Source organism: Acomys minous, assembly GCF_964271855.1.
Source record: "Acomys minous genome assembly, chromosome: 3".
Classification (NCBI taxonomy): Eukaryota; Metazoa; Chordata; class Mammalia; order Rodentia; family Muridae; genus Acomys; species Acomys minous.
In genome coordinates, this window is record NC_140485.1 from 80,878,789 (window position 1) to 80,903,455 (window position 24,667).

General features: G+C 48.6%; 1 protein-coding gene across 2 annotated transcripts; it reads right to left on the reverse strand.

Moving 5' to 3' along the window:
* Positions 1–16,909: 16,909 nt before the first annotated feature.
* Positions 16,910–23,549, reverse strand: LOC311593431 (BPI fold-containing family A member 5-like). 2 transcript variants are annotated; one of them, XM_084774686.1, is made up of 8 exons: positions 22,776–23,549; positions 22,186–22,342; positions 20,785–20,892; positions 20,346–20,495; positions 18,312–18,390; positions 17,975–18,038; positions 17,554–17,629; positions 16,910–17,035 (listed from the first exon to the last, which is right to left on the reverse strand). In XM_084774686.1, exons 1-7 carry the CDS (start codon positions 23,026–23,028, stop codon positions 17,589–17,591), a joined length of 852 nt encoding a protein of 283 aa, XP_084630812.1. In that variant the 5' UTR covers positions 23,029–23,549; the 3' UTR covers positions 16,910–17,035; positions 17,554–17,588. The 2 variants fall into 2 exon arrangements, with proteins under 2 accessions (XP_084630812.1, XP_084630811.1); XM_084774685.1 differs by lacking the exons at positions 16,910–17,035; positions 17,554–17,629 and having other exon boundaries at positions 17,743–18,038.
* Positions 23,550–24,667: the final 1,118 nt, after the last annotated feature.

The window sequence follows — 24,667 nt, forward strand, 5'->3', positions numbered from 1 at the left end:
AATCTTACTCAGAAGAGGAAATAGAATAGACAGTGGAAGCAGTTGAAGAGAGGGAATAAGGTAGGAGAGGGAACGTGGAGAGAATTTAGGGTAGAGATCAGACCTGGGGAAGAGAGAGCGTGGAAGAACAGAAGGCATACAGAAAGAAGAGAGACTGTAGGTAGGGGTGTCTCTGACAGGTTGTAGGGGCGTCTCTTTGACAGGTTGTAGGGGCATCTCTCTGACAGGTTGTAGGGGCGTCTCTTTGACAGGTTGTAGGGGCGTCTCTCTGACAGGTTGTAGGGGCGTCTCTTTGACAGGTTGTAGGGGCGTCTCTTTGACAGGTTGTAGGGGCGTCTCTTTGGCAGGTTGTAGGGGCGTCTCTTTGACAGGTTGTAGGGGCGTCTCTTTGACAGGTTGTAGGGGCGTCTCTTTGGCAGGTTGTAGGGGCGTCTCTTTGACAGGTTGTAGGGGCGTCTCTTTGACAGGTTGTAGGGGCGTCTCTTTGACAGGTTGTAGGGGCATCTCTTTGACAGGTTGTAGGGGCGTCTCTTTGACAGGTTGTAGGGGCATCTCTTTGGCAGGTTGTAGGGGCGTCTCTTTGACAGGTTGTAGGGGCGTCTCTTTGACAGGTTGTAGGGGCATCTCTTTGACAGGTTGTAGGGGCGTCTCTTTGACAGGTTGTAGGGGCGTCTCTTTGACAGGTTGTAGGGGTGTCTCTTTGACAGGTTGTAGGGGCGTCTCTTTGACAGGTTGTAGGGGCGTCTCTTTGACAGGTTGTAGGGGCGTCTCTTTGACAGGTTGTAGGGGCATCTCTTTGACAGGTTGTAGGGGCGTCTCTTTGACAGGTTGTAGGGGCATCTCTTTGACAGGTTGTAGGGGCGTCTCTTTGACAGGTTGTAGGGGCGTCTCTTTGATAAATTGTAGGGGCGTCTCTTTGACAGGTTGTAGGGGCATCTCTTTGACAAGTTGGAGACTTTAGACAGCATAGGCGACTGGGAGGATGTGGAGGTGACTGTAGCTAAGACTTGTAGTAGCAGGGGTCATAGAAACTGAAGAGGGCACCCTCTAACTAGACAGGACTTCTAGTGAAGGGAAGAGATCACCAACTTCAACCCAAAATTTACTCTGCCTACAAGATGTGCAGAGATAAGGATAGAGCAGAGATTGAGGGAATGCCAATGCCTGGCCCAACCTGAGACCCACCCCATGGGAGAGAACCAACTCCTGACACTATTAATGATACTCTGCTATGCTTGCAGATGAGAGCCTAGCATAGCTGTCCTCTGAGAGGCTCTTCCCAGTAGCAGATCAAAACAGATGCTGAGACTCACAGCCAAACATTGGGTGAAGCATTGGGAGTCTAGTGGAAAAGTGGGGGGAAGGAGAAAAGGACCTGGAGGTGACAGGAGCTCCACAGGAGACCAACAGAGCCAACTACCCAGGCCCAGAGGGGCTTGCAGAGACTGAAGCACCAACCAAGGACCTTACATGGTCTGGACCTAGGCCCCTTACAGAGTACAGATGTAGCCAATGGGCAGTTCTGGCTTCATGTGGGTTCCCTAGTAAGGGTAACAGGGCCTCTCCCTGACATGGACTCTGTTCCCTGCTTTTTGATTACTTCACCCTGGAAGGGCTACCTTGCCAGATCACAGGGGAAGAGAACATCTTAGTCCTGATGTGACTTGATGTGCTGCAGTGAGTTGGTAGGGGAGACTCCCCTTTTCTGAGAAATAGGGGATGGAGGATGGAGGAAGAGGGAGGGAATAAGGGTGGGACCAGGAGGATCTGGATGTAAAGTGAATAAATAAAAAATTAATTAAAGTAAATATCAAGTCTTCCATTGGTTTAGCCCATCTTTGCCCAGTCCTGAATTTTCCACGTTTCCCCCTACACTGATGTGATAGTTCTCCTGTGTGCCATCAAGCAGTTCATTTTTCTTTATCTTATGTAGCTGTTTTCTCATTTGAAATGCACTCTTGCCCTCACCAGTAGGCAAGGAGGATCAGAGAAAGGAGATCTCTGGAGAAAGGAGGATCAGAAGTTCAAGGTCATCCTCAACTACATAGGGAGTTTGAGGCTAACTTGAGCTGCATAAGACCCCATTAGACAGGCAGACAGACAGACAGACAGGCAGGCAGGCAGACAGACAGGCAGACAGACAGAAAGAAAGAAACACACATAGATAGATAGATAGATAGATAGATAGATAGATAGATAGAGGAGAGACAGACATAGATAGAAACAGACATAGAGATATGGATAGAGACACAGAGACAGAGAAAGACAGAGAAAGACAGAGAGAGAGACAGAGAGAGACAGAGAGACAGAGACAGAAAGACAAGCAAACACAGAGACACAGAGAAAGGAAAGATTGGAAGGAGGAGGGAAGTAGAGAAAGAGACAGACAGGCAGAGAGGAAAGATAGAGGGAGGAGGGAAACAGAATGAGAGAGGCAGAGATAGAGAGCTCAGTGTAGGTATCTTCCCCTTCTTGAAACCTAGGCACTAACATCCCACCAAGATGTCATGAAGACTCTCTCTAGCAAGTCTCCCTACAGCTCCGGGCACCTTGTTCTGTCACTGTCTTACCCTCTGGACTGTGAACTCCGTGAGGAAGACACCATTGGCTTCATGGCATCTCCAGCCCCCAGAGCACCACTCAGTAGGATCCAGGATGTACGTAAGAGTATGCACAGCTGCAGCAGATGCAACTGGGAACAGTGCCCACACTTGCTGCCTGTGTATCTCACAGGGACACACATCACACAATTAATTAATTAATTAATTAATTAATTAATCCTCTCCAGACCCTGTGATGAAGATAGCACTCTCGTGACAGAGTTAGGGAGACTGAAGTTCAGTTCTAAAGTGAAAGGTGTTCTGGCATCCTCCATTGTTGAGGCACCTCCTTGGCTGTCCCTACTTAATGGACCTTAAAGATTGCCTTCCTGCACTTTCCCCATTTGTCAGGCTCCTCTTACAGTGATCTCACTAGCTATTGTGTTTACGTGTGATTGTCTGCCCCTCCTGTCCCATGGTGGTAGACACGTGACAAAGTTAACTTGTATCCATACTGTCCCCCAAGCACATTGCCACATGGTGGGCGAATCACAGTGATGGCTCTATCCCTGACTAATGTGTGCTAGTAGGAAGAAGATACGTTGATTTGCCACACAGAGGGGGCTTAAGAAGTGTGGACTGAAACTGGGACAGAGTCTCTGAACTCTTACCATGTTTAAGAAAAACAAGTATACCCACGATGGAGGCAAAGAGGCTGGAGGGATGGCTCAGTGGGTAAGAGCACTTGCTGTGTAAGCTGAGGATCTGAGCTCACATCTCCAGAATCCATACAACAGGCAGAGTTTGAGTACCTGTAACTCTAGAGATGTGGGAGGCTGAAGGGGGCGGGGGAGGCGGGGACACAGGAGGATGGCTGGTGCTTGCTGGCTGCCATCCTCCATCTAGGTTCAATGAAGACTCTATCTCAAAGGAACATGGCCGATGGATAGACACTCAACGATCTCCTCTAGTCTCTGTGCACATGCATGGCCATACATGCTGCTTAGCTACCATTGTGTTTCTACAAAGAGACACCATGACCAAGGGAACTATTGGAATACAAACTGTAGGGGGCCTTGCTTATAGTGTTAGAGGTTTAGTCCATTATTATCATGGCAGAAAACATGGCAGCAAGCAACATGGCGGGAGGCAAGCATGGTACTGGAGAAGTGGCTATAAGCTGTAGCCTGATCTGTGGGCAGAGAGAGACTCTGGGATGGCATGGGCTTTTGAAACCTCACAGCAGATCCCCAGGGATACATTTCCTCCCACAAGGCCACACCTCTTAATCCTTCTAATCCTTTCAAATAGTTCTACTCCTTGGTGAATACACATTCAAATATATGAGCTTATGGGGGCCATTTTTATGCAAACCACCACACATACTTTCACATACATATGTATATACACCAAACACACATACCATATACACTTTTTGTGCATTCCATTGTGTATAAAATTGCCTTGAAATTTAAAAATACAGGCTGGAGATATGTCTTAGTAGTTAAGAGCCCTGGCTGCTTTTGCAGATGACCTGGATCCCCTCTGAGCACCAACGCAGTGGCTCACAACTACCAGTAAATCCAGCGTCAGGCAATGATATGCTCTTTTCCGGCCCCTGCTGGCACTGAATGCATGTAGTGCACATACACACATGGGTGGGAGGACACGGTGGGTAGATACAACTGTGAGCTGGCAAGCAGAGTGAACCACTAATTACAGTGTAGAAGTTGCATGAGTGACCACTACACATTTAGTTTGAATTGTGTGCTGGTGAGGAGATTTGGGTATTTCCTTTTGAGACAAAGCTTCATGTATCCCAGGCTGAGCTTGGATTCCCTATATAGCCAAGTATGACCTTATGCTGCTAATCCCTCTGTTTCCACCTCCTGGGAGATGGGTCACTATATTCAGTTTATGGAGTGCTGGGGATCGAACTCAGGGCATTGTGGATGCTATGCAAGCATATATATCCAACTGGGCCACTGGCCAGACATGAAGCTAGGTGCTTCGACAATCCCAGGCTGGTTTTGAAAGCCTAGAGGCCCCATGTTGCAGTGTCCATACCTGAACCAGAGCCACAGCTCCACACAGCACCCATAGCAGGTTTTTTTTCTTCCACAGAGCTCTACTCAGGTGAAGCCAGATTCTTGACTGGGCCCCAGAAAGAATTTCAAAACGAGTCAGTAGGAAGCAGGGCTGGACTTTAGCAGGAAACAGCTCTAGCATAGTGTGTGTACAGATGGGGATGGGGCAGCCGAGAGTGAGCACACAGGTTTCTCCTGAGAAAAGTGTACTCAAGCCGTTTGCCGTTCTGGTGGCTTCTCAAGTTACCTTGTGGCTTCTCAGGGGCTTCTGAAGAGCCTTTCCACTGTTTTAAAAATATACTAATTAAAAAAAATTTTTTTTCTATGTGAGTGTTGGCCTGTGTGTGTGTGCCTGGTGCCTGAGGAGGGCAGAAGCGGTGTCACATCACCTGGAGCCGAAGTTAGAGCTGGCGTGAGCGACCCCGTGGGTGCTGGGAGCCTCAAGTGCTCTTACCCGCTAGAGCTGGCGTGAGCGACCCCGTGGGTGCTGGGAGCTTCAAGTGCTCTTACCCGCTAGAGCTGGCGTGAGCGACCCCGTGGGTGCTGGGAGCTTCAAGTGCTCTTACCCGCTAGAGCTGGCGTGAGCGACCCCGTGGGTGCTGGGAGCCTCAAGTGCTCTTACCCGCTAGAGCTGGCGTGAGCGACCCCGTGGGTGCTGGGAGCTTCAAGTGCTCTTACCCGCTAGAGCTGGCGTGAGCGACCCCGTGGGTGCTGGGAGCCTCAAGTGCTCTTACCCGCTGAGCCACTTTCCCAGGCCCTCTCTACTTTTTTCTTTTTGGTAAATGAGGTCATAGGTTAGCTCCCAAGGTACACTGGATAGGATTACAGCCGATACGGTAAAACCGTAGCTCATAGGGGGTTGCACAAGGAAATAAAGACTTATTTTTTTTTTACTATAAGCAACATTTGCAGTCTTGTTTGTGATATTCCCAGAAACTGAAAGTTGGTGACTGGAAAAGGAGTCAGGCCCTACTCAGGGCCACGTGCACTTGGGTGCTCACTAAGCCTTGCCCCATGGCGATCTTGCTTTCTCTTGAAATCTCTCTGTATGAGGGGAGACAATCAAACCATACATAAGCAGTAAAGCATTAGCGGAGAGTTTTGCCAGAGTCTGAGACTGAATCAAAGCCAGCGAGGCTTTTGTATTTTCTTCTATCATGAGGTGCCTGATAACCATGATGCAAACAAATCGTCAGAACTCACTGCAGAACCACACCCGGACTCTATTTTCAACCCACCACTACCTGCAACAAATCTGCCTTCCAGCTCATGGATCGCATACTGCTCCATCCACCTCGGACACATAGGTAAGCTTTACCTGCCTCCATCCCACTGCCCTCCAGCTGCAAACCTACAGTGTCTTTAAGGCCCTGCTGGACCACCGTGCCCCTCCCTGCGTCTCTATCACTTCCACTCTGAAGCTGCCTGCCTGCCTTAATCCTTTCCTACAGATGATATCCCTCTACGAGAGCTCGGCCTTCGCTGCTGCTAAAGATCTGGTACTAGACACCATCTTTGAGTCTAAGCCCTTGACGCCCGTGTTAGCATGTAGACAACCTGCTAAATGGCTTGGTCCCTTCTCTGTTCCCTGTGTGTCCTGGGGACGCCCATGATTACACGCTATAGGGACATTTCTTCCCCTCTCTTCATATTTGCTCATTTCCCCTTGGGAAACCTCCAGCATCTACACCTAAGATCCGGTCTGAAGGGCTTTAGCCGTATTTGCCTTTCTTATCAAATTTCTAGTATTATTCAGGAACACTGAGAGCGACTGAGGAAACGGAAGGCATTTCCTATTGCCCGTTTCTCTTTTCTCAAAGTCCCGTCTCTTTCTCTACTCGCTCTCCCACTCCTTGTATCTGAAGTGTGCAGCAGGTCAGAGGTGGATGGGACCTGCTCCCGCCACCAGCTGCCACCAATCTGACCACCCCTGAGGTATGCGTCAACCATTTGTCTGTGAATTTGATCCTAAATCCTACTTAATCCAGTTCCTCTGCACGGCTTTCTTCCCGGGTGGACTGGCTCACCACCACTTTCCCCTGACCCCCTCCCAAAGCCAGTCTGCAGGAATTCCTCCTCCTCCTCTTCAATTAACTCTCTATTATAAAATCCTGGCCTCATTAAAAACCCCAAACAAGCACAGACAAAAGATTCTCAGATATCTAAACTCAGCTCTACACCCCAAAGTCTCTTATCTCTAAGGCTCTACTTCCCAACTCTTAAAAATCTTTTCTCTCTGATCTTTAAGACTTTTCTATCTATCTATCTATCTATCTATCTATCTATCTATCTATCTATCTATCTATTATACTGTGAACTCTTATCTAAGGATTTGTATAATTTTCTCACTGTGTTTACTCATTGGGCATGGTGTTTAAAATCTAAGTTTAACTCTTATGTGCATGTATGTGTCAACCACATGCTTACAACCTGCCACGTGACTCCACCATCTTAGTATGTATACTAAGTATATGTAGATAGTATAAAGCAACAGTTATAAAACCTCTTGGTCACAATGAGCTCTCTGTTTATTATTTTATCTACTTTTAGACTAAGAAAGCAACAGTTTCATTTTAAATTAGTATGGATTTTTATAGAAACTCTAAGCTACACTTTTACTACATACCATGTATGCGATTCAACCCTTGTTTAAAATGTTCTTTATATGATGGCGAACTTTCAAGGTTATAAAGGTCTATTCAGATAAACAAGCTAAATTATGTCTAACTACTTATGTCTTTACTACTTCTTGGATACATGAATGAGTGAATGCTCTTTCTCCTGCCGCCAGCTGCCTGTGCTGAGTGTTCACCTCCAGGCTTCCTGGCCAATGGATTTGATACAATAAATTCAAATGTAGCTTTAAAGTTACTTTTATAATGTTCCACTCTATTTCTGACTGTGAAAATGGGTCACTCTAAAGATACTTTTAAGTTCAGACATATTAATTCTGGAGACATCCAGTTGCCTACAATGTTAGAACTTGGCTATTACACTGGACCTTCACTCTCAAAAGGTTATAAATCACAGCCTTAAAATATGTTTATCTTTGTTTTTGATGTTACTAATCTGTGATATAGTTTTAGATTTTTACAAGCTATAGACTTCTTATAAACCAAATCATACAGGAAGCTGTTATGCTCTATAGTGGGACACCATATAAAGGTCAAAAGTCGCCAGTCTCTTTATGGACTATGTTTATGAACTCTTAAGGCTCCGACCTCACATGGATGAAACCTAAAGTCCCAGTCTTTAATGATTAAGAAGTGCAAGTTAATAGTCAGTCATCTTAAAATGATCAAATCCTTTAACATGTTCAGAAATATGTTTGTATCATGCTAAGAACTGATGCGGTTGATTGCAGGATTAAGCTGTATATAGATTCCTGTACATGTTTTCAAAATTAAACAGAAAGTAACTAGAAACAAGTAAAGTTTGTCTATTTAAATCTTCTTGAGAGAGACATGGTTCTCAAACACTTATCTGTAGAATATAGATCATAACATTCTGTTCTATGTTTACAAAGTATAGTTTTGGGCAGATAACTAAATGCAGGCAAACATTAACTCATGCTTGTCAGAGACCTGCTGAGTATGGCATTAAATATGTGCGAGCTTATTATGACAGAGACTCCTAACAGCAACTCCCAAGGTCTCTGAGAAGATTTGGGCACAACGACAGATGACTTCAACCCTGGATTATGGTACGCTAACCACTGGGCGAGACTGCCCCCAGTGCCTTGCAAGCTGCTAGCGTTTAGTCTAAGCTATGGACAGACTGGACAACTGGAGTGTTATTGTCTCATGTTACTGGTGACAGATGAGGTCAGTCTTTCCCATGTTCTTCCTCCACAGAAAAAGCCTCTCATCTGTGCCTGGTGACCAGACTGTCACTGCCCACATTGACATGGAGACCCATGAACCTGAGACAACTGTCTAGGTGGTGAGCTATGGACTGACTAGGTCTAAGACTGAGGGGAACCTACTCCCCCACTATATGGTCATAGGCTATCAAGTCTCATCTTGGTAGCCTGCTTATTCTTTCTTTGAGTGCCATCTGGCCTCCCCACCGAGGGTGACTCAATTTTTCAAATGTCACAGATGTGCCCGTGAGTGCTTTGACACAGCACACTCACAGAGCTAGGCAACTCTTAAGTAAACAGCACTCCTCCACAGTCTCTGCTCCAGGTTCCTGACCTGACTCACGTCAGTGATGCCCTCTAATCTTTGAGGTGAAATAGACCTCTTTCTCCCCAAGTTGTTTTAGTCAGTGCTTTATCCCTAAGACAGGAGTAAGCTTCTATGTGGGACGACATGCTGACTGCAAGAATGAGGGGCACATTTACAGTACCCAGTGGGGCTCTCATCAGTGTTCAAAAATACGTTTTTTTTTGAAGTGGGGATGAGGCTGAAGCTCAGGGTAGAGCACATGCCTAGCGTGAATGAAGCCTTCGGTTCAAGCTCCTCCATCATATAAATGGATGTGCTGGCATGCCTGTAATCCCAGCAGTGAGGAGGTGGAGGCAGGAGCATCAGAAAATCAAGGTCATCCTTGGAAGTTTATTTGAAGCCATCCTGTGTTAGAGACCCAGTTTTAAAAATGTCTGGGCAAGGGAAACTCCCGGGAATCTATGAGAGTGATCCTAACTAAGGCTTCTAGCAACAGGGGAGATGGAGCCTTAAAAGCCCACCTCCTGTAACCAGGAAGACTTCCAGTGGAGGGAGGGAGACACCAACTCACTCACAAAACCTCCGACTCAAAATTTGTCCTACCTATAAGAGGTGCAGGGGATAAAGATGGAGGAAAAACTGAGGACTGGCCAACCAATGACTGGCCCAACTTGTGACCCATCCCATGAGAGAAAGCCAACCCCTGACACTACTAATGATATTTGGCCATGACTGCAGATGGGTGCCTATCATAACTGCTCTCTGAGAGGCTTCATCCAGCAGCTGATGGAAACAGATGTAGAGACCCACAGCTAAACATTAGGCGGAGCTCTGGGAATCCTGTGGAAGGGGGGGGGGGACAAAGGATTGAAGGAGCCAGAGAGGTCAAGGATACCACAAACCAACCTACAGAATCAACTAACCTGGGCCCATAGGGGCTCAAAGAATCTGGGCCACCAACCAAAGAGCATGTGTGGAATGGACTTAGGCTCCCTACACTCATGTGGGTCCCCTAAAAATTAGAACGGGGGCTGCCTATGACTCAGCTGCCTACCTTTGGATCCCTTTCCCCTAACTGCGCTCCTTGTCTAGCCTCAATAGGAAAAGATGTGCCTAGTCCTACTGCACGTTGATATGCCAAGGCGGCTTGAAATGCATGGGAGGCCTTCCCTTCTCTGAGGAGGAGAGGAGGGGAGTCAGAGGGAGGGGCTGGGAGGAGAGGAGGAAGGCGAAGCGTCGACTGGGATGTAAAAAAAGAAAAAATCTGGAGTGCATGAACTTTTGCCTGCAGCAAGCAGAGTGGGTTGTGGAGACTGGCTGGCACCCTAGTCCTGGACTCACTGCTCACAAAGCTCTGACTTAAGAGGCTTGGAGTCTCCATCACCATGGAGACGGAGTCTTGCAGCATAGTAGAGTGCTTCGTGGGGCCTGCTCCATGAAGATCTCTTGGTCTTGAGATGGCTCAGTGGATACTTTTCTGCCAGGATTGGTGACCTGAATTTGATCAACTGTGATGGGGGTGCAAAGGGTCCCAGCTGCTGGGCTTCTTGCCCCATGTGGACTCTGGGGTGCTGTCATGAGTGGGCTTGGAACTCAAGCCTGTGGGACAAGGAAGCCACAGGGGAAACTTTCCCTGCCACTCTAGCAGCTAGAGCTCAGTGGGACCAGGCTGGGGGAACAAAAAGGCAGATGGACACCCGACACCCTGACTTGCTGGTAACGTTTGACGCTTGTGGATGGACCCGTCAGAGCCCGAGGCGCTGCCCTCTGTGCATGGACCCCTCAGAGCCAGAGGCGCTGCCCTCTGTGCATGGACCCCCTCAGAGCCAGAGGCACTGCCCTCTGTGCATGGACCCCCCCAGAGCCAGAGGCGCTGCCCTCTGTGCATGGACCCCCCCAGAGCCGGAGGCACTGCCCTCTGTGCATGGACCCTCAGAGCCAGAGGTGCTGCCGTCTGAGGCTTCTTCTGCCTCCACCTGGCGCTGCAGGCCTCGGGATTTGTTCCTGCCTTGGCCTCGGAAACAGGTTCCAGCCACTGGAGGTGGAAACCACCTAACTTTCAGAGAGACCTGCTGCTCAGGAAGTCTGAGAGAGCAGTCATGTTGCCCAGAGCTTCCCCTGCCTGATTGGCATCTGATGCCTTGAGAGCACTGAGCTGTAGCATTTTTCTCTCATCAGCTATGAAGAGTTCAAACTCACTTCGTTTCAATTCCTCATGGTAATCTGTCTTAAACTGTTTTTCACCAATTTAAATGTTGAATGTTGTTACCCCTGAATTGGCGATAAAGTATCTTATGCTTGTACACTTTGCTGTCTGCTCACTCCCGTTGACTCAGTAGGACCTACATGATGTGAGAAGACAATTGACTCTAGGAAGCTGTATTGGGACATACACATGTACTCTGTGGAACATATATGAACACACAGACACAGACACACGCGGACACACACACACTTATTTGGATATAGTGGGGGAATAACGTGTACACTTGCGCCCTCTTGTGGTTGCAGAGACAACTACATTCTGACGCCTGATAAGTGGTCTGAAGATCTCTCCTTTAGGAAGTCTAGGAGAGGCTAGTGAGGCTTCATTATCTCCTTTTTTTTAACTTCACATATTCCTCTAAATGCTTCTCGATTTTTATTTCAATACATATAGATTCTGAGGAGATGGCTTAGTCTGTACAGTGCTTGTAAAAAGCAATAACGACCTGGGTTTGATCCCAGGGTTTTCAGGCTCAGTGACACATGCCTCTGCCTGCTGAGCCACCTAACCAGCTCTATGGGATTAAGTTTAAAAAAAAAAACCCTTAGAAGCAAACCATCTTAATAGAAGGCAACAGCAAACTAGATATGAGTGAGAGACGAATGTCATTAAGTTTACATATTTTAGATAATATGATAAAAAGAATTTTCCCTTGCCCCCACCTCTGAGTCTAAGAGACCATTACCCAGAGTACTCAAGAAGAGCTGCCTTGCAGCCGAGACATTACTTTTGCTGCAACCTGTGGGTCTCCTCTTCCCTGAGGGGACATCCCAGCCCACGAAGGTAGGAGAAACAGAAGGCAAAGTGCAGGGCTCAGAGGGACCTAAGCATGACGGAGAACAACCACTCCGGGACGCCCTTCAGGGAGATCGTCCAACTTCATTCAGGCAGAACAAAGGCTATGTTAGTCCTTGAGGAGTGGGTGGGAGGCTCCTGGGATGGGGGTACATGATTGGCTGGAACCAGGCACTTTAAGGATGCTTGATTTGCGTTGGGCAGCACACTCCTATCATATGAGCAGGAACACAGTACCTAATTATCCTATAGGTGCAGGGAGGGGGGAGCTAGCAGGGAGCTGTGTCAAGGGCCATGTATCAAATGTGGTCAGGGATATCTATGTCTAAAGACGCTCTCCAGAAGAGGTCAGGTAGAGAGCAGGAGGCCCTGCTGGGGAGAGGGAGTCCTCCAGCTAACTTTGAGCTCAGAATGGCTATCCGGACTGGGAGGACTGCATCCTCAAACAGCAGGGTCCTTCCAAAAACAATTAAATGATAAAAGCGTGGTTATGGAGAAAAAACGTGGCTGCTCCATAGGTTTCAGTCACTTTATGCTTTGTTCAGGTTCCACCTGAGCTTGCTCACCCAGGCTTTGGGTGGCAGAGACACAGCAGACGGAGAGACACAGACGGCTGGAGAACCTTTTCTTCACTGCCCACTGGAGTAATTCTGCTTTCACCTGGTTTGGACAGAGTGGAAAGGGACAGCGCCATTGAGTAAATGATTAGAATAACAACACAGGTCCCAAACCATGCACCACAGCCATTTCCATCCTCAAAGAAAGAAAGAAAGAAACAAAGAAAGAATTTAGGTGAAAAGGCATCTTGTAAGGACACTGCACACCTATGCCTCTGGCTACTGACTCAAGGCCACACCCAGGGACAGCTGGGAGGGAGATGAAGGAAGGGTTTTAGCCTTGCCCACAGATGCTCAGTTGCTCCCTTCCGGAGTGTGAGCTTGATGCTCCCATCCTTGGTGACTCACTTGTAGTGAAGAGAGATCAACAGAGAGTGATGCGTGGGCCTTTGGAGAGCAGACCACAAAAAGCTTCCCACGTCTCTCCCAGTCAGGTTTTTGGGGAAGTCCCCTGCCATGTTGTGTGCTCACTTGCTATGGTTTGGATGTGACATGTCCCCCAAAACTTACTTGTTTTCCAGTCTCTGCAGCTATGAAGAGGCAGTGGAAGCGGGGAGGTGGGGCCTAATAGGAGGAAGCTAGGTCATTGCAATGGCGCCCTCGCAGGGAGCGCTGGGGCTCTGACTTCCTTTCTTTATGCTTCCCATTTGTTATAAAGTGAGCCACGGTGGTCTGACTTGCGACAGCCTAAGAGCAAAGAACCAGTGGACCGTGGACTGGAAACTCTGAAACCATGAGACAAAACGACCTTCCCCCCTTAAGCTGAGTTCCTCAGGCATTTTGTGACATTGGCAGAAGGCTGGCCGGCACAATACTTCAATGGGAGCTTCGGCTGTCTGTCCTTTTACTTTTCCTCTGACGAGACTCCTGAGTCTGGCGATGTGTATATTATGTTCTTTGTGTCTCACTATTCCTCAGTCACTGCTGCATGGGGTCTGTAAGGCTGGGCAAGCCAGTAAGCAGCACTGGAAAAGCCACTGAGTGCTCAGGCTTCAGTAGGCTGTTCTATGGGAGCTTGGAAGATGGTAAGAGCAGCGTAGACGATGGAGGCCTGGCTTGTGAAGCTTCAGAGGGAAATATGAGAGCCTCCAAAGGATTCTATTGGGGCGATCTGGTATTTTGAATTAAGAATCTGTGGTCTGTGGTCTGACCTAGAGCCCAGGCACTAAGGTCAACAATTAATACATGGGACCTCATGAAACTGAGAAGCTTCTGTCAGGCAAAGGACATTGCCAATGGAACAAATGGTAGCCTACAGACTGGGAAAAGATCTTCACCAACCCTATATGTTAATATACAAAATATATAAAGAAATCTAAAAATTAAACACCACCAAACCAAATAACCCAATTAAGAAATGGGATTCAGAGCTAAACAGAATTCTCAACAGAGGAATATCAAATGGCTGAGAAACACTTAAATAAATACTCAACATCCTTAGTTATCAGGAAATTGCAAATCAAAACAATTCTGAGATTCCATCTTACACCCATCAAAAGGGCTAAGATCAAAAAACTCACATGACAGCACATGCTGGTGAGGATGTGGAGAAAGGGGAACACTCCTCTGTTGCTGGAGGGAGTGACACTTGTACAACCATTTTGGAAATCAATCTGGCACTTTCTCAGAAAATTGGGAATAGTTCTATCTCAAGACCTAGCATACCACCCCTGGGCATATACCCCAAAGATGCCCCACCATGCAACAAGGGCATTCACTCAACTATGTTCATAGCAGCCTTATTCATAATAGTCAGAATCTGGAGACAATCTAGATGTTCCTCAGTCAAAGAATGGATAAAGAAACTGTGGTGCATTTACACTATGGGATACTACTTAGCTATTAAACAAGGAAATCTTGAACTTTGCAGGCAAATGAACTAGAAATGATTATCCTGAGTTAGTTAACCCAGACCCAGAAAGAAACACATAATATACACTCACTTATAATTGCCCAACTAGCCCAACGTGGATGTCCTCGAGAGTCTTCACTCAGCAGGGGATTGGGACAGATGCTGGGACTTGCTACTGAGACTCCAGGTGGGAGTAGTATGGAAGAATGGGGAGACAGAAGGACTCAGAGAGTCCAGGAACCCTACAAGAAGACCCTCAAGGCTGGTGGATCTGGAGCCAGGGGACACATATACAAACTGCTGTACCAACCAAGGACAGTGCATGCAGCAAACCTAGACCCCCTATTCAGATCTAGCCAATGAACAGCACATTCTCCACAGCTGTGTGGAGAGCAAGGACTGACTCTGACATGAACTCTGGTGCCCCATATTTGACCACTTCCCCTTGATGGGGAGGCCTGGTGGCACTCAGAGGAAGGGGAAGCAGGCTATCCAGATGAGACCTGATAGGCTGTGATCATATGGTGGGGGAGGAGGTCCCCTTCTGTCACAGGCCTAGGGGAATGAAATAAGGTGAAAGAGGGAGGGAGAAGGGAATGGGAAGATACAAGTGAGGGGATAACAGCTGGGATGCAATAGGAATAAATTATTTAAAAAAAAAATAAAGAATCTGTGGTCTGGTCCGCTGGGGCTGAAGAGCTGACTGTGATTTACAAGAGACCAGAACCACTGAAGTGAAACCCTTGCTTTGTTGGGACGATCAGTGTTGGTCAGCTGGACCCAAGACACTAATGGTGATTAAGAGACCAGCATCATCGAGGCAACATCTTCTGGAAAGTATTCCCCCGCGGCCATCTCACAGAAACTGTGGTTCAGAAGAGGCTGAGGCTGAATATTGTGTAAGAGCCTCCCAGATGGTGCTGGCTTTAAAGGGATCTTGGAGAACAGCTGAGACTTGGCATTGCCTTGGCAGGGTCAGGGGCCCTGAAGAGAGCTCTGGAGAGGCTATTGGTGAAGGTGCAGCCAAGTGACTGGGGAGACACCAATATTTTGAAGATGCCAGTACCGTTCATGGGATGACCACCAAGCATATCAGCAGCCATGAAGTGGAGCTTGCTTGGACCTCCAAGTGGCACTCTTTGTCCTGTGGCAAGCCCAGTGAGGCCCAGGAGACGATAAGTGAGTCCCATACGTCTGACAATGAGCTTTACACTGTAGGACTTTGGGTTTGTGTTGGTCTGACTGTGACTGTGCCCTGGTTCCTGGTGCCTCTTGGAGTAAGAAAGGATTTAACTTATTTTTCATTTTACAGGAGAGAGATTTTGGAATTTTAGAGAGGCTTCAGATATTTTAGAAAGAGAACTTTTAGAGTGTTTGAGTTTTTAAAGACTGAGACTTTTTAAAAGCTGGAAGGTTTTATATTGTAGTGCTAATATTAACATGCCATCTTGGGGAAAAAAGAGAAAGGAAAAAATTTAATTGACTACTGATGCCTCTGTGGGTCAGGCTGACAAGGGGTCAGTTGTGCTGGATAGTTTTATGTCAACTGGACACAAGCTGGAGTCATTTGGGAAGAAGAACTCCCAGTCGAGAAAATGTTTCTGTACTGCGTTTTCTTGATTAATGATTAGTGTGGAAGGGCCCAGCTCACAGAGGTTGGGGGAGTAATGCCAGCCCAGGCGGGGGGAGGGGGTCCCAGAGCAAATAAGAAAGCAGGCCGAGAGAGTTCGGTCTCTGCTTCTGGGTTCCTCCCTTGGTCCCTTCCCTGGCTTCCCTCAAGTGACGGATTCGTAAGCTGTGAGGTGAAAGAAACTCTTTCCTTCCTATATTGCTTTTGGTCGTATTGTTCTAAATCTTAGATTTATTTATTTGTTTGTTTGCTTGTATGTGTGTATATGAGTGTTTTTCTTGCATGTACATATGTGTACCATGTGTTTTCCTGGTGCTCCCAGAACAGAAGAGGGCAATTGGGTTTCCTGGAACAGGAGTCATAAATGGTTGTGAGTCATCATGTGGGTTCCAAGATCAAACCCACGTCCTTTGCATGAACAACACATGTTCTTAACTATCTCTCCAGGCTCTAGCCATGGTGTTTTATCACAGCAATATCAACCTTGAGTGGGATACCTTGATCTCCAGCCTGAGAGGGAGACTGGAGCCATATATGTTTTCACACATCCTCCTTCCATGCCTGGCTCTTGGACATCTCTCCCATCTGATGCTTCCGATTTTGTGTGGTAATTCTCTCTCTCTCTCTCTCTCTCTCTCTCTCTCTCTCTCTCTCTCTCTCTCTCTCTCTCTCTCCCTCTCTCTCCCTCTTTCTCTCTGTTAACATCTATGCCTGAGTCCTTATCTCTTCTCAGCTTCCTCATGCACATGTTGTGAGGACAGCAGAGCGGTTACCTGAACCCTGGCCCTCAGCTGTTCAAGGCCACTCAGTCCTGTGATGTGAGGCCCAGCTCTTGTATTGACCACCTATCTAGGGCTCTCTTGAGTCTCTTAAGTGATGGGGAGGAACATAAGATCCCAGTGTTGAAGAAGAGCCAATTTATTTAGTGACGATGAATACAGAATATTTATCAAGCGTGAGGGAGGAGGAGAGCAGGTTCCTTGAGAAGGTAGCCATGCCATTTTCCAGGATCTGGGTGGCCTTCTGAGAGCCATGGGAATCTCGGCAGGAGGGAGTGGACACATCATCAAGAAGTAGTTCTGTTGGGAGAAGAGTTCAATCAGGAGGGAGACTGAGATCAGTGACTGTCACTGGTACTCTCCTATAATCAGCTGGCCCTCTGAAGGTCGTCAGAGCATGCTGAGACCCAAGGCTATGTCGCCGTGGCTTCTTGTGTTTGTGTGTATGTCTATGCACCCACAGGGACTTAGCTAGTGAGTCTGTATGTGTGTGGCCCAGTGAATGAGTGCTTGGCTGTCATGTCTGTGTGCTCGGGTGTGTACCCATGACCACATATGTTTCTCTTTGAAGCTGTACGTGGGTCTAGTCCATCTCCAGATTTGTCAGTTATTCTACGGGTTTCGTGTCTCTCTGTGTGTCTATGTGAATGTTTGTCTCTTTCCTTGGGTATTGCTATAACTTGGATCTACCATCTTTCTCCCAAGCCCAGGTGTTAAAGGCCTAGCACCTAGAGCGGTGCTGTTGGGAGAGTTGCTGTGGGTGCTGTTGTCTCAAGATCCTAGTCCACAAAGTCCTGGGAAATGGGGACAGCATTTACCAGCTCAGCAGAGACAGATTCCTTTCTTCAAAGGCTTAGACCTTAATGACAAATTGTACTCCATGCAGCAGATAGTCTAGAGAAAAAAAATGGCTAAAGTTATCATCTGGAAGTGAAGGAATCGAAGGAGAACCTGTGTGCTTCCCAGGACCCTGAAACACCAGCCATGCTCACCACGCCCAGACATGTGAGGAAGTACTTGGCCTTCCCCTCCCGTCAGCCCAGCTGCTCTCAGGTCAGGCTAAGGAGGTGGGGGGCAGACATTACCCCAAACTCATCTGGATCATTCATGGCAACAAAGACAACCCAACTGGGAGGGGAGTGGCTAATGAGACTTGGTTGTTCCATGGTGTATAGGGATAAAACTCGTGGGAAACTGATGCTTCCTCAGAGGGGGAGAGGACTTGGAAACAGTGCTTACCAGCAACATCATGTGCCAGAGTGACATCCAAGAGGCTGAGAACTCCATTGACAATAGGACACACCTGACGCAGGGCAGAAAGTGGAGTTAGGTACAGGACCTCCTGCAAGGAGGCCCGTAGAGAAAGGGCATGCCTGTGATGGACTATATTCAGGAATATTTTCTCCAGCCCAGAAGATGCCAACCAATGTGTTTGGGGGAGGTAGAAAGAAGTAACACAGATGGCTGGACCACAGGACAGGTAGAGTGATGGATGGATAGTTCTTGTTGCAGAGTTAGCTCAGCCCAAGAAGCCCCATGACCCATGGAGCAGGAGACTGTCACTTTGATGTCTTACCACACCCTGCACCAGGCCAGGAATGACTCTCGTTAAGATGTCGGTGAGGCTGTCTATAAGGTTTTGAAGGGGACTAAATCTGAAAGAGAAAAGGCGAGGGTGTGACTTAGGCTTGCGGTTGGGCTAAAGAAGTTCAGCAGCCAACTGTGCACGCTCAGCCTTGGCACCTCATAGCTGAGGCCAGCCTTCCCCACCCATGTCCATGGCAGATACACAGCAAGGATCTTAGATGAAGAGATTTGCACCCAACCCATCTCTGCATGCACAGACGAGTGTAGAATAAGCACACACTTCAGGAACAAGACTGTGGAACCCATGAGTGCATGAAAAGTACTTAGCATGTACTTGTTGTGGAAACTTGATGAAGTGATACACACAAAGCCAAATGTATGTGCTCAGTACATGTGAGCCATGGCGTGGACAGGTCCTGTACGCTACATATGACTGGGCCTTCCCATGTGACAGGAAACTGGAACAAGCAATCTAAATAGGCTCTACATCTAATACCTCTTAGTAGGATTCTATTAATAATCTCACATGGTTTTGTGTTATAGATAAGGTGAGATCAAACGGGAGGAACACTGGTCAGATTCATGTCAGAGGCTCTCTGGAACTCCTCATCAGGTTATAAAAGCTGCTCTTAAACCATATTTTATATTGCTTATCCAACATAAAATTGGTCATCTTGGTTTAATAAGGGATAACTGAACATTTTATTTATCCATTTAGTTATATATTCATACATGTGTCTCCCTACCCACCCACCCATCCACCCACCCACCCATCCACCCACTCATCCATCCACCCATCCACCCATCCATCCATCCATCCATCCATCCACCCACCCATTCATCATCCATATATCCATCCATCCACCCATCTACCCACCCATCCACCCATCCATCCATCTACCCATCCATCCATCCATCCATCCATCCATCCACCCATCCACCCATTCACCCATCCACCCACCCATCCATCCACCCACCCATCCATCCACCCATCCATCCATCCACCCATCCACCCACCCATTCACCCATCCACCCATCCATCCACCCACCCATCGATCCATCCATCCACCCACCCACCCACCCATCCATCCACCCACCCATCCACCCACCCATCCATCCACCCACCCTTCCACCCACCCATCCACCCATCCATCCATCTACTCATCCATCCATCCATCCATCCATCCATCCATCCACCCATCCATCCATCCACCCATCCACCCATTCACCCATCCACCCATCGATCCATCCATCCACCCACCCACCCACCCATCCATCCATCTACTCATCCATCCATCCATCCATCCATCCATCCATCCACCCATCCACCCATTCACCCATCCACCCACCCATCCATCCACCCATCTACCCATCCATCCATCCACCCACCCATTCACCCATCCACCCATCCATCCACCCACCCATCCACCCACCCACCCATCGATCCACCCATCCACCCACCCACCCACCCATCCATCCATCTACTCATCCATCCATCCATCCATCCATCCATCCATCCACCCATCCACCCATTCACCCATCCACCCACCCATCCATCCACCCATCTACCCACCCATCCATCCATCTACTCATCCATCCATCCATCCACCCACCCATCCATCCACCCACCCATCCATCCACCCACCCATCCACCCATCCATCCATCTACTCATCCATCCATCCATCCACCCATCCATCCATTCACCCATCCACCCACCCATCCACCCATCCACCCACCCATCCACCCACCCATCCATCCACCCATCCACCCACCCATCCATCCATCCATCCACCCACCCATCCACCCACCCATTCACCCATCCACCCATCCATCCACCCACCCATCCATCCATCCATCCATCCATCCACCCATCGATCCATCCACCCACCCATCGATCCATCCATCCACCTATTCATCCACCCATTGCCCATCTACAGTTCCTCCCCCACCATCTTTCTCCCTGTCTTCTTATTCATTCATCCTCCCTGTGTCCTATCACTTTACCCTGCCCTTTGGGGATACCTATTAAGCAGGGAGATGCGCAAGCTGCCGGGAGAGTGAATGCAGTCACCGATGACCAGACGGCTCCTCCCATGCATGTCTCTCACAGCGTAGACTTCTGCAGTGAGATCCAGCTTCACAGCCAGCCCCAACAGATTTCCATACCCCAGTCTGGAGGAGAAAGCAGAGGCAGCTCTATTGGCATCTGGCCTCTCACATTACAAGGTGGAGGGTTTCTTCTTGGCAGGAGCAGCGACCTCATCTTACTCCATTTTGCCACAGTGGTATTGATCTCTGTTCTCATTAGAGGAAACCAAAGCTCGGAGAGTTGAAGTGTGTTTTTGACATGGCCTGATTTTGTTCAGCACAACATCAAATAAGTAAGGTTCAAGGGTCGGGCCTTTGCGAGTCATCCTTCCCCTCTGACCCCTCCCCCCCCCACACCTTGGGACCTACTCACGTGTTCACTCTGAGCTCAAAGCCCAGAGGGATGGTGACATAGAGGCGGTGGAAGTCATAGCTCTGCACAAGACCAATTTCCAGCAGCTGGGGATTAGTGACTTTTACGCTGGCGGGGGAGAAGCATCAGCATTTTAATCCTCAACCCGGGGAACCACCTTTAACTAAATTTACTCATCACAGAGGGAGAGCTGGCCACCTGAGATGAGGAAGACAGACGGGAGGTCAGTCCTGGAGTCAGAGCCACCCTGGTTCTGAGCCACATCTCTAATATTTTCCAACTTCCTTCTGGATCAGATACCAACGTACCCGGTCCTCTGTTTACCTCAGCTCCTAAGAGATATTTGAGGAAAGGAACTGGGACTGCTACTTTGGAGCTCTTCACAGAATGAGGCTGACTTTTAAGTTGGTAGGAAGATGAGTAATTGAATGTGGGAGGGTGGATGGAAGAGCGAGTGATCAGATGAAAGGAAGAAAGAGTGGACACATGGGCGGATGGACTGTCACTGCACAGACAGAAGATGCACTGGCAACCAGCATAGCTCCTGCAAAGGAGTAGGATGGAAATTACTCATCTCATCATGTCCTTTAAGATGCAGGAAGTGGGAAGGAGTGCAAAAGGGTGGGAGGAAGCCCCTGAGCCATCCACGGTGCCAGGTGTTTCTCCTTCCCTGGTCTTCCTCACAGTCTTCTTCTCCAGCTCACAGATGGCGAAATCAAGCCAGGGAGAGACCAGGTGCTGACCTTTGTACACGTAACACAGACAGTTCTTACGGAAATCACACTGAAGTCTGTCTGACGGTTCTCTAAGTCAGGAAGCAGTGGCCTGTGAGGCTGGGAGTCTCGGCAATGGCTTTGGTCCAGTCTTACTAAGGGCTCAGGCTTGGGTATCTGGTCATGGCAACAAGCTCTCCAGTGTGACTTTGTGTCTAGGAAGCTCTCAAGTGGCTCATGGGAAGCACCACATCGGGTCTCAGGCTCAGGTGATGCAGATGAGGAGGAAGGCCTAGTGAGCACTCACGTTCCTCAGGTGGGCTGAACGCAGTGACTGTGGTGGGTGGAAAAGGCCCTAGTTTGGGGCTCCTCTGAATTCTATTCCTGACTCTGCCTCACCATTGCTATGTGAGCAGTGCACATCTCTGTGCCTTAGCTTTCCCATCTGGGAACTGGGGATCATGGAGCAGACAGGGAAGGCTTGTCACAGGCATAATAGGTGTGTCAGGACTGGTGGCAACTCCAGGTGCAGAAGGGCCACTGTTCCTGCCAGAGTGAAGGGAGGCCTGGGGACGAGTCCAGGCTCCATCCGTGCTCAGCCCATCCCTCTCCCTTGGCAGAGCTGCACTTGGGGCTGGCAGGTCTGTAGTCACTGGCAGGGACCAAGTTCCTGCTTTAGGTAACTTACTCAAGGATGTTGTTCAAAATAGGGATTGATGATATCACGTTTCCCAGCACCCCGACCAGGCCGCCAGCATTGCTTCCTGAAGGTCTGATGTAGTTCAGGAGTGGTATGTGTTCCACAAAGCCCAGAATCCCCCCAGACAGCAGGCCTTGGTGGAAAGCTGCAAAACAGAAAATCTCAGGGGTTATGTCTGCTAACTTTACTGCAGCATTTCTCAGCTTGTGGCTTGCAACTCCTTTGGGGGATTGAATGACCCTTTCACAGAAGTCACCTAAGACCATCAGAAAACACAATATTTACATGACAGTTATGAAGTAATAATGATAATTTTAAGGCCGGGGGTCCCTGAAACATGAGGAAGTGTATTAAAGGGTCGCAGCATTAGGAAGGTTGAGAACCCCTGCTCTCAAGCTTTACACCCTCTTCTTCACTGACAATCCCCTTCTTTTTATTGGGACGTTGTATAGACTATAGCGCATGCATGGAAACATACGCACGGAGGCACGCATGCACACATGCACACGCACACACACACACACACATACATGCACACACACATGCGTGCACTGCTGAAAGAGACTGTAAAGACTCACCATCTCTGAAGTTTCTAGCAAGATGGCCTGGAGGGTATGAGGCCACAACTGGAGTCACTCCATAGGGCAGGCTCTGGCCCACGTGTAAGGACCGGCAGTGACCCATCGGCAGGTCCTGGCTTAGGGGCAAGGGCAGGCCTGCCAGCTGGGCTGTGCTCTGGGCCAGCAGCCCACAGAGGACAACAAGGCTCCCGACTAGTAGCATCTCTTTTGGTGTCTGCAGACAGAATGAAAAGCCCACCACAGCGTGCATATCAGAGGATTCTCTGCACTGCCTGCCCTGCTCCCAGGGATGGCGCTGTCACTGTTTCCTCCCAGAACCCCAGGGGCTGATAACCAGCAATAATAGTTAACGTGGGCAGAGTGGTCTGTCCCAGGCTGATGCATCCAGTCACCAACTGCATTGTCACCACATCGTCAGCACAGGCAATCCCTACTGCACAGTTGGGGCGCAGAGGCCCGGTGACTCTAGGCAATTTCCCCCAGCGTCACAAGTTGTGGCTGTGAGAGGATCTGAGGCCATGCCTGGCTGGCCCGGAGGCTTCTGTTTAATTAAGTGACCATCAGATTTCCTCTGGGTCTGGGGGATGTGATTGTGGTGGCCTGCCCCTTTGCCTTCATCCCTGCTCTTCAGTGTGGACGAAGAGGCTCCAACATGGCAGAGGCTGAAGATCTGAAGTGCCTGGCCATCACCTCTGCTAAGGGATGGTCCTTTGGTCTGTGTTGAGGCCATGATGGTTTGTGGATACCATCAAGAGCCAGATAATGCCAAAGGTCACATGACCACAGATAGCATCTCAAGGCATGATGGTAATTTTGTTAACATTTCTTCCCTAGAGCTTTTGCTTAAGGCGGATGGAGAGAGCTCTCTACCAGCATTGCCCTCTTTAGGAAATGGCTAATCTTTGCCCTTGATATTGGTGGTAGGTTTTGTTTTGGGTTGTTGTTGTTAGGTCCCCAGTGAGTGACAGGATCATCTTGCAGAAGTAGGGGCCCTGGCCTCCTGCTGCTTAAAGCAGTGGTGGAGCAGAGAAAGGGTCAGGTCTTACCTGAGTCTCAAGGTCTCAGTAGCTGTCCTGGGCTCTCTCCTACCTGCTTCTGTTGAGGAGGTGACAGTGTCTTTTATAGATCAGGAATCAGGAAACATGAGATTAGATGATGAGCTTTTAGATAATTCTGATTTCTGCAATCTGCTGGTGTCAGGGTTCTGAAGAGTGAATAACTAACCAGCCATGCCAACAGGTGAGTCAGCTGTTTGGTCCACACGTTGAGCAGGGAAACGTGAGAAGGCAGGTTATTAAGGACGTCATGGTCCCACTCATGAGGCTTAGCTTGGCGATCCATGTTCGTGGGTGGCAGGAAGATCAGGTTTGGAATGTGAGAGGAGCATTCTGGGCAGCTTTGCCAGGAACTTCATTCTGAGCTCTCAGTCCCCATCTTTCCTCGCTCTCATGCCTTTTCGCTTATTTGGTGATATTTTGCTCATACACTGTGTGTGGCCTTCCCAGCTCTAAACTAACCCTCAATTCTGTGCACACGTGTGTGCATATGTGCATGCGTTTGTGTAGGTCCTTAAATGAGTTTTGGTAGGGAGGCTGCTTGCTTACAGAGGAGAATGCTGAGGTCCAGTTAGGACGAGTGACCCAGAGAGGACAGGGCAGAGGTTGAAGTCAACTCATTGGATAGTAACAGCATGCGCACAATGGCAGCGTCGAGCGTGTTCCAGGTCCTCAGAGCCCTGTGGGTGTAGACGAGCTTTTACAGAGAGAAGTGGGGCTCGAGTGTGAGGTGGCACAGCAGAGAGACATTTGCTCTTGGTCTTTCTTCTAGTCAGTGCGCTGAGAGATGGAGACGGCCTCCTCACATTTGCTTGCCCTTTGACTTCCCATATC

Coding starts and splice junctions, on each gene's coding strand:
- LOC311593431 (XM_084774685.1), bottom strand. CDS start 23,028: ATGCACGCTGTGGTGGGCTTTTCATTCTGTCTGCAGACACCAAAAGAG. Junction 20,496..20,784: donor TTTGAGCTCAGAGTGAACAC/GTGAGTAGGTCC, acceptor TTTCTCCTCCAG/ACTGGGGTATGGAAATCTGT. Junction 18,391..20,345: donor CGCATCTCCCTGCTTAATAG/GTATCCCCAAAG, acceptor TTTCTCTTTCAG/ATTTAGTCCCCTTCAAAACC.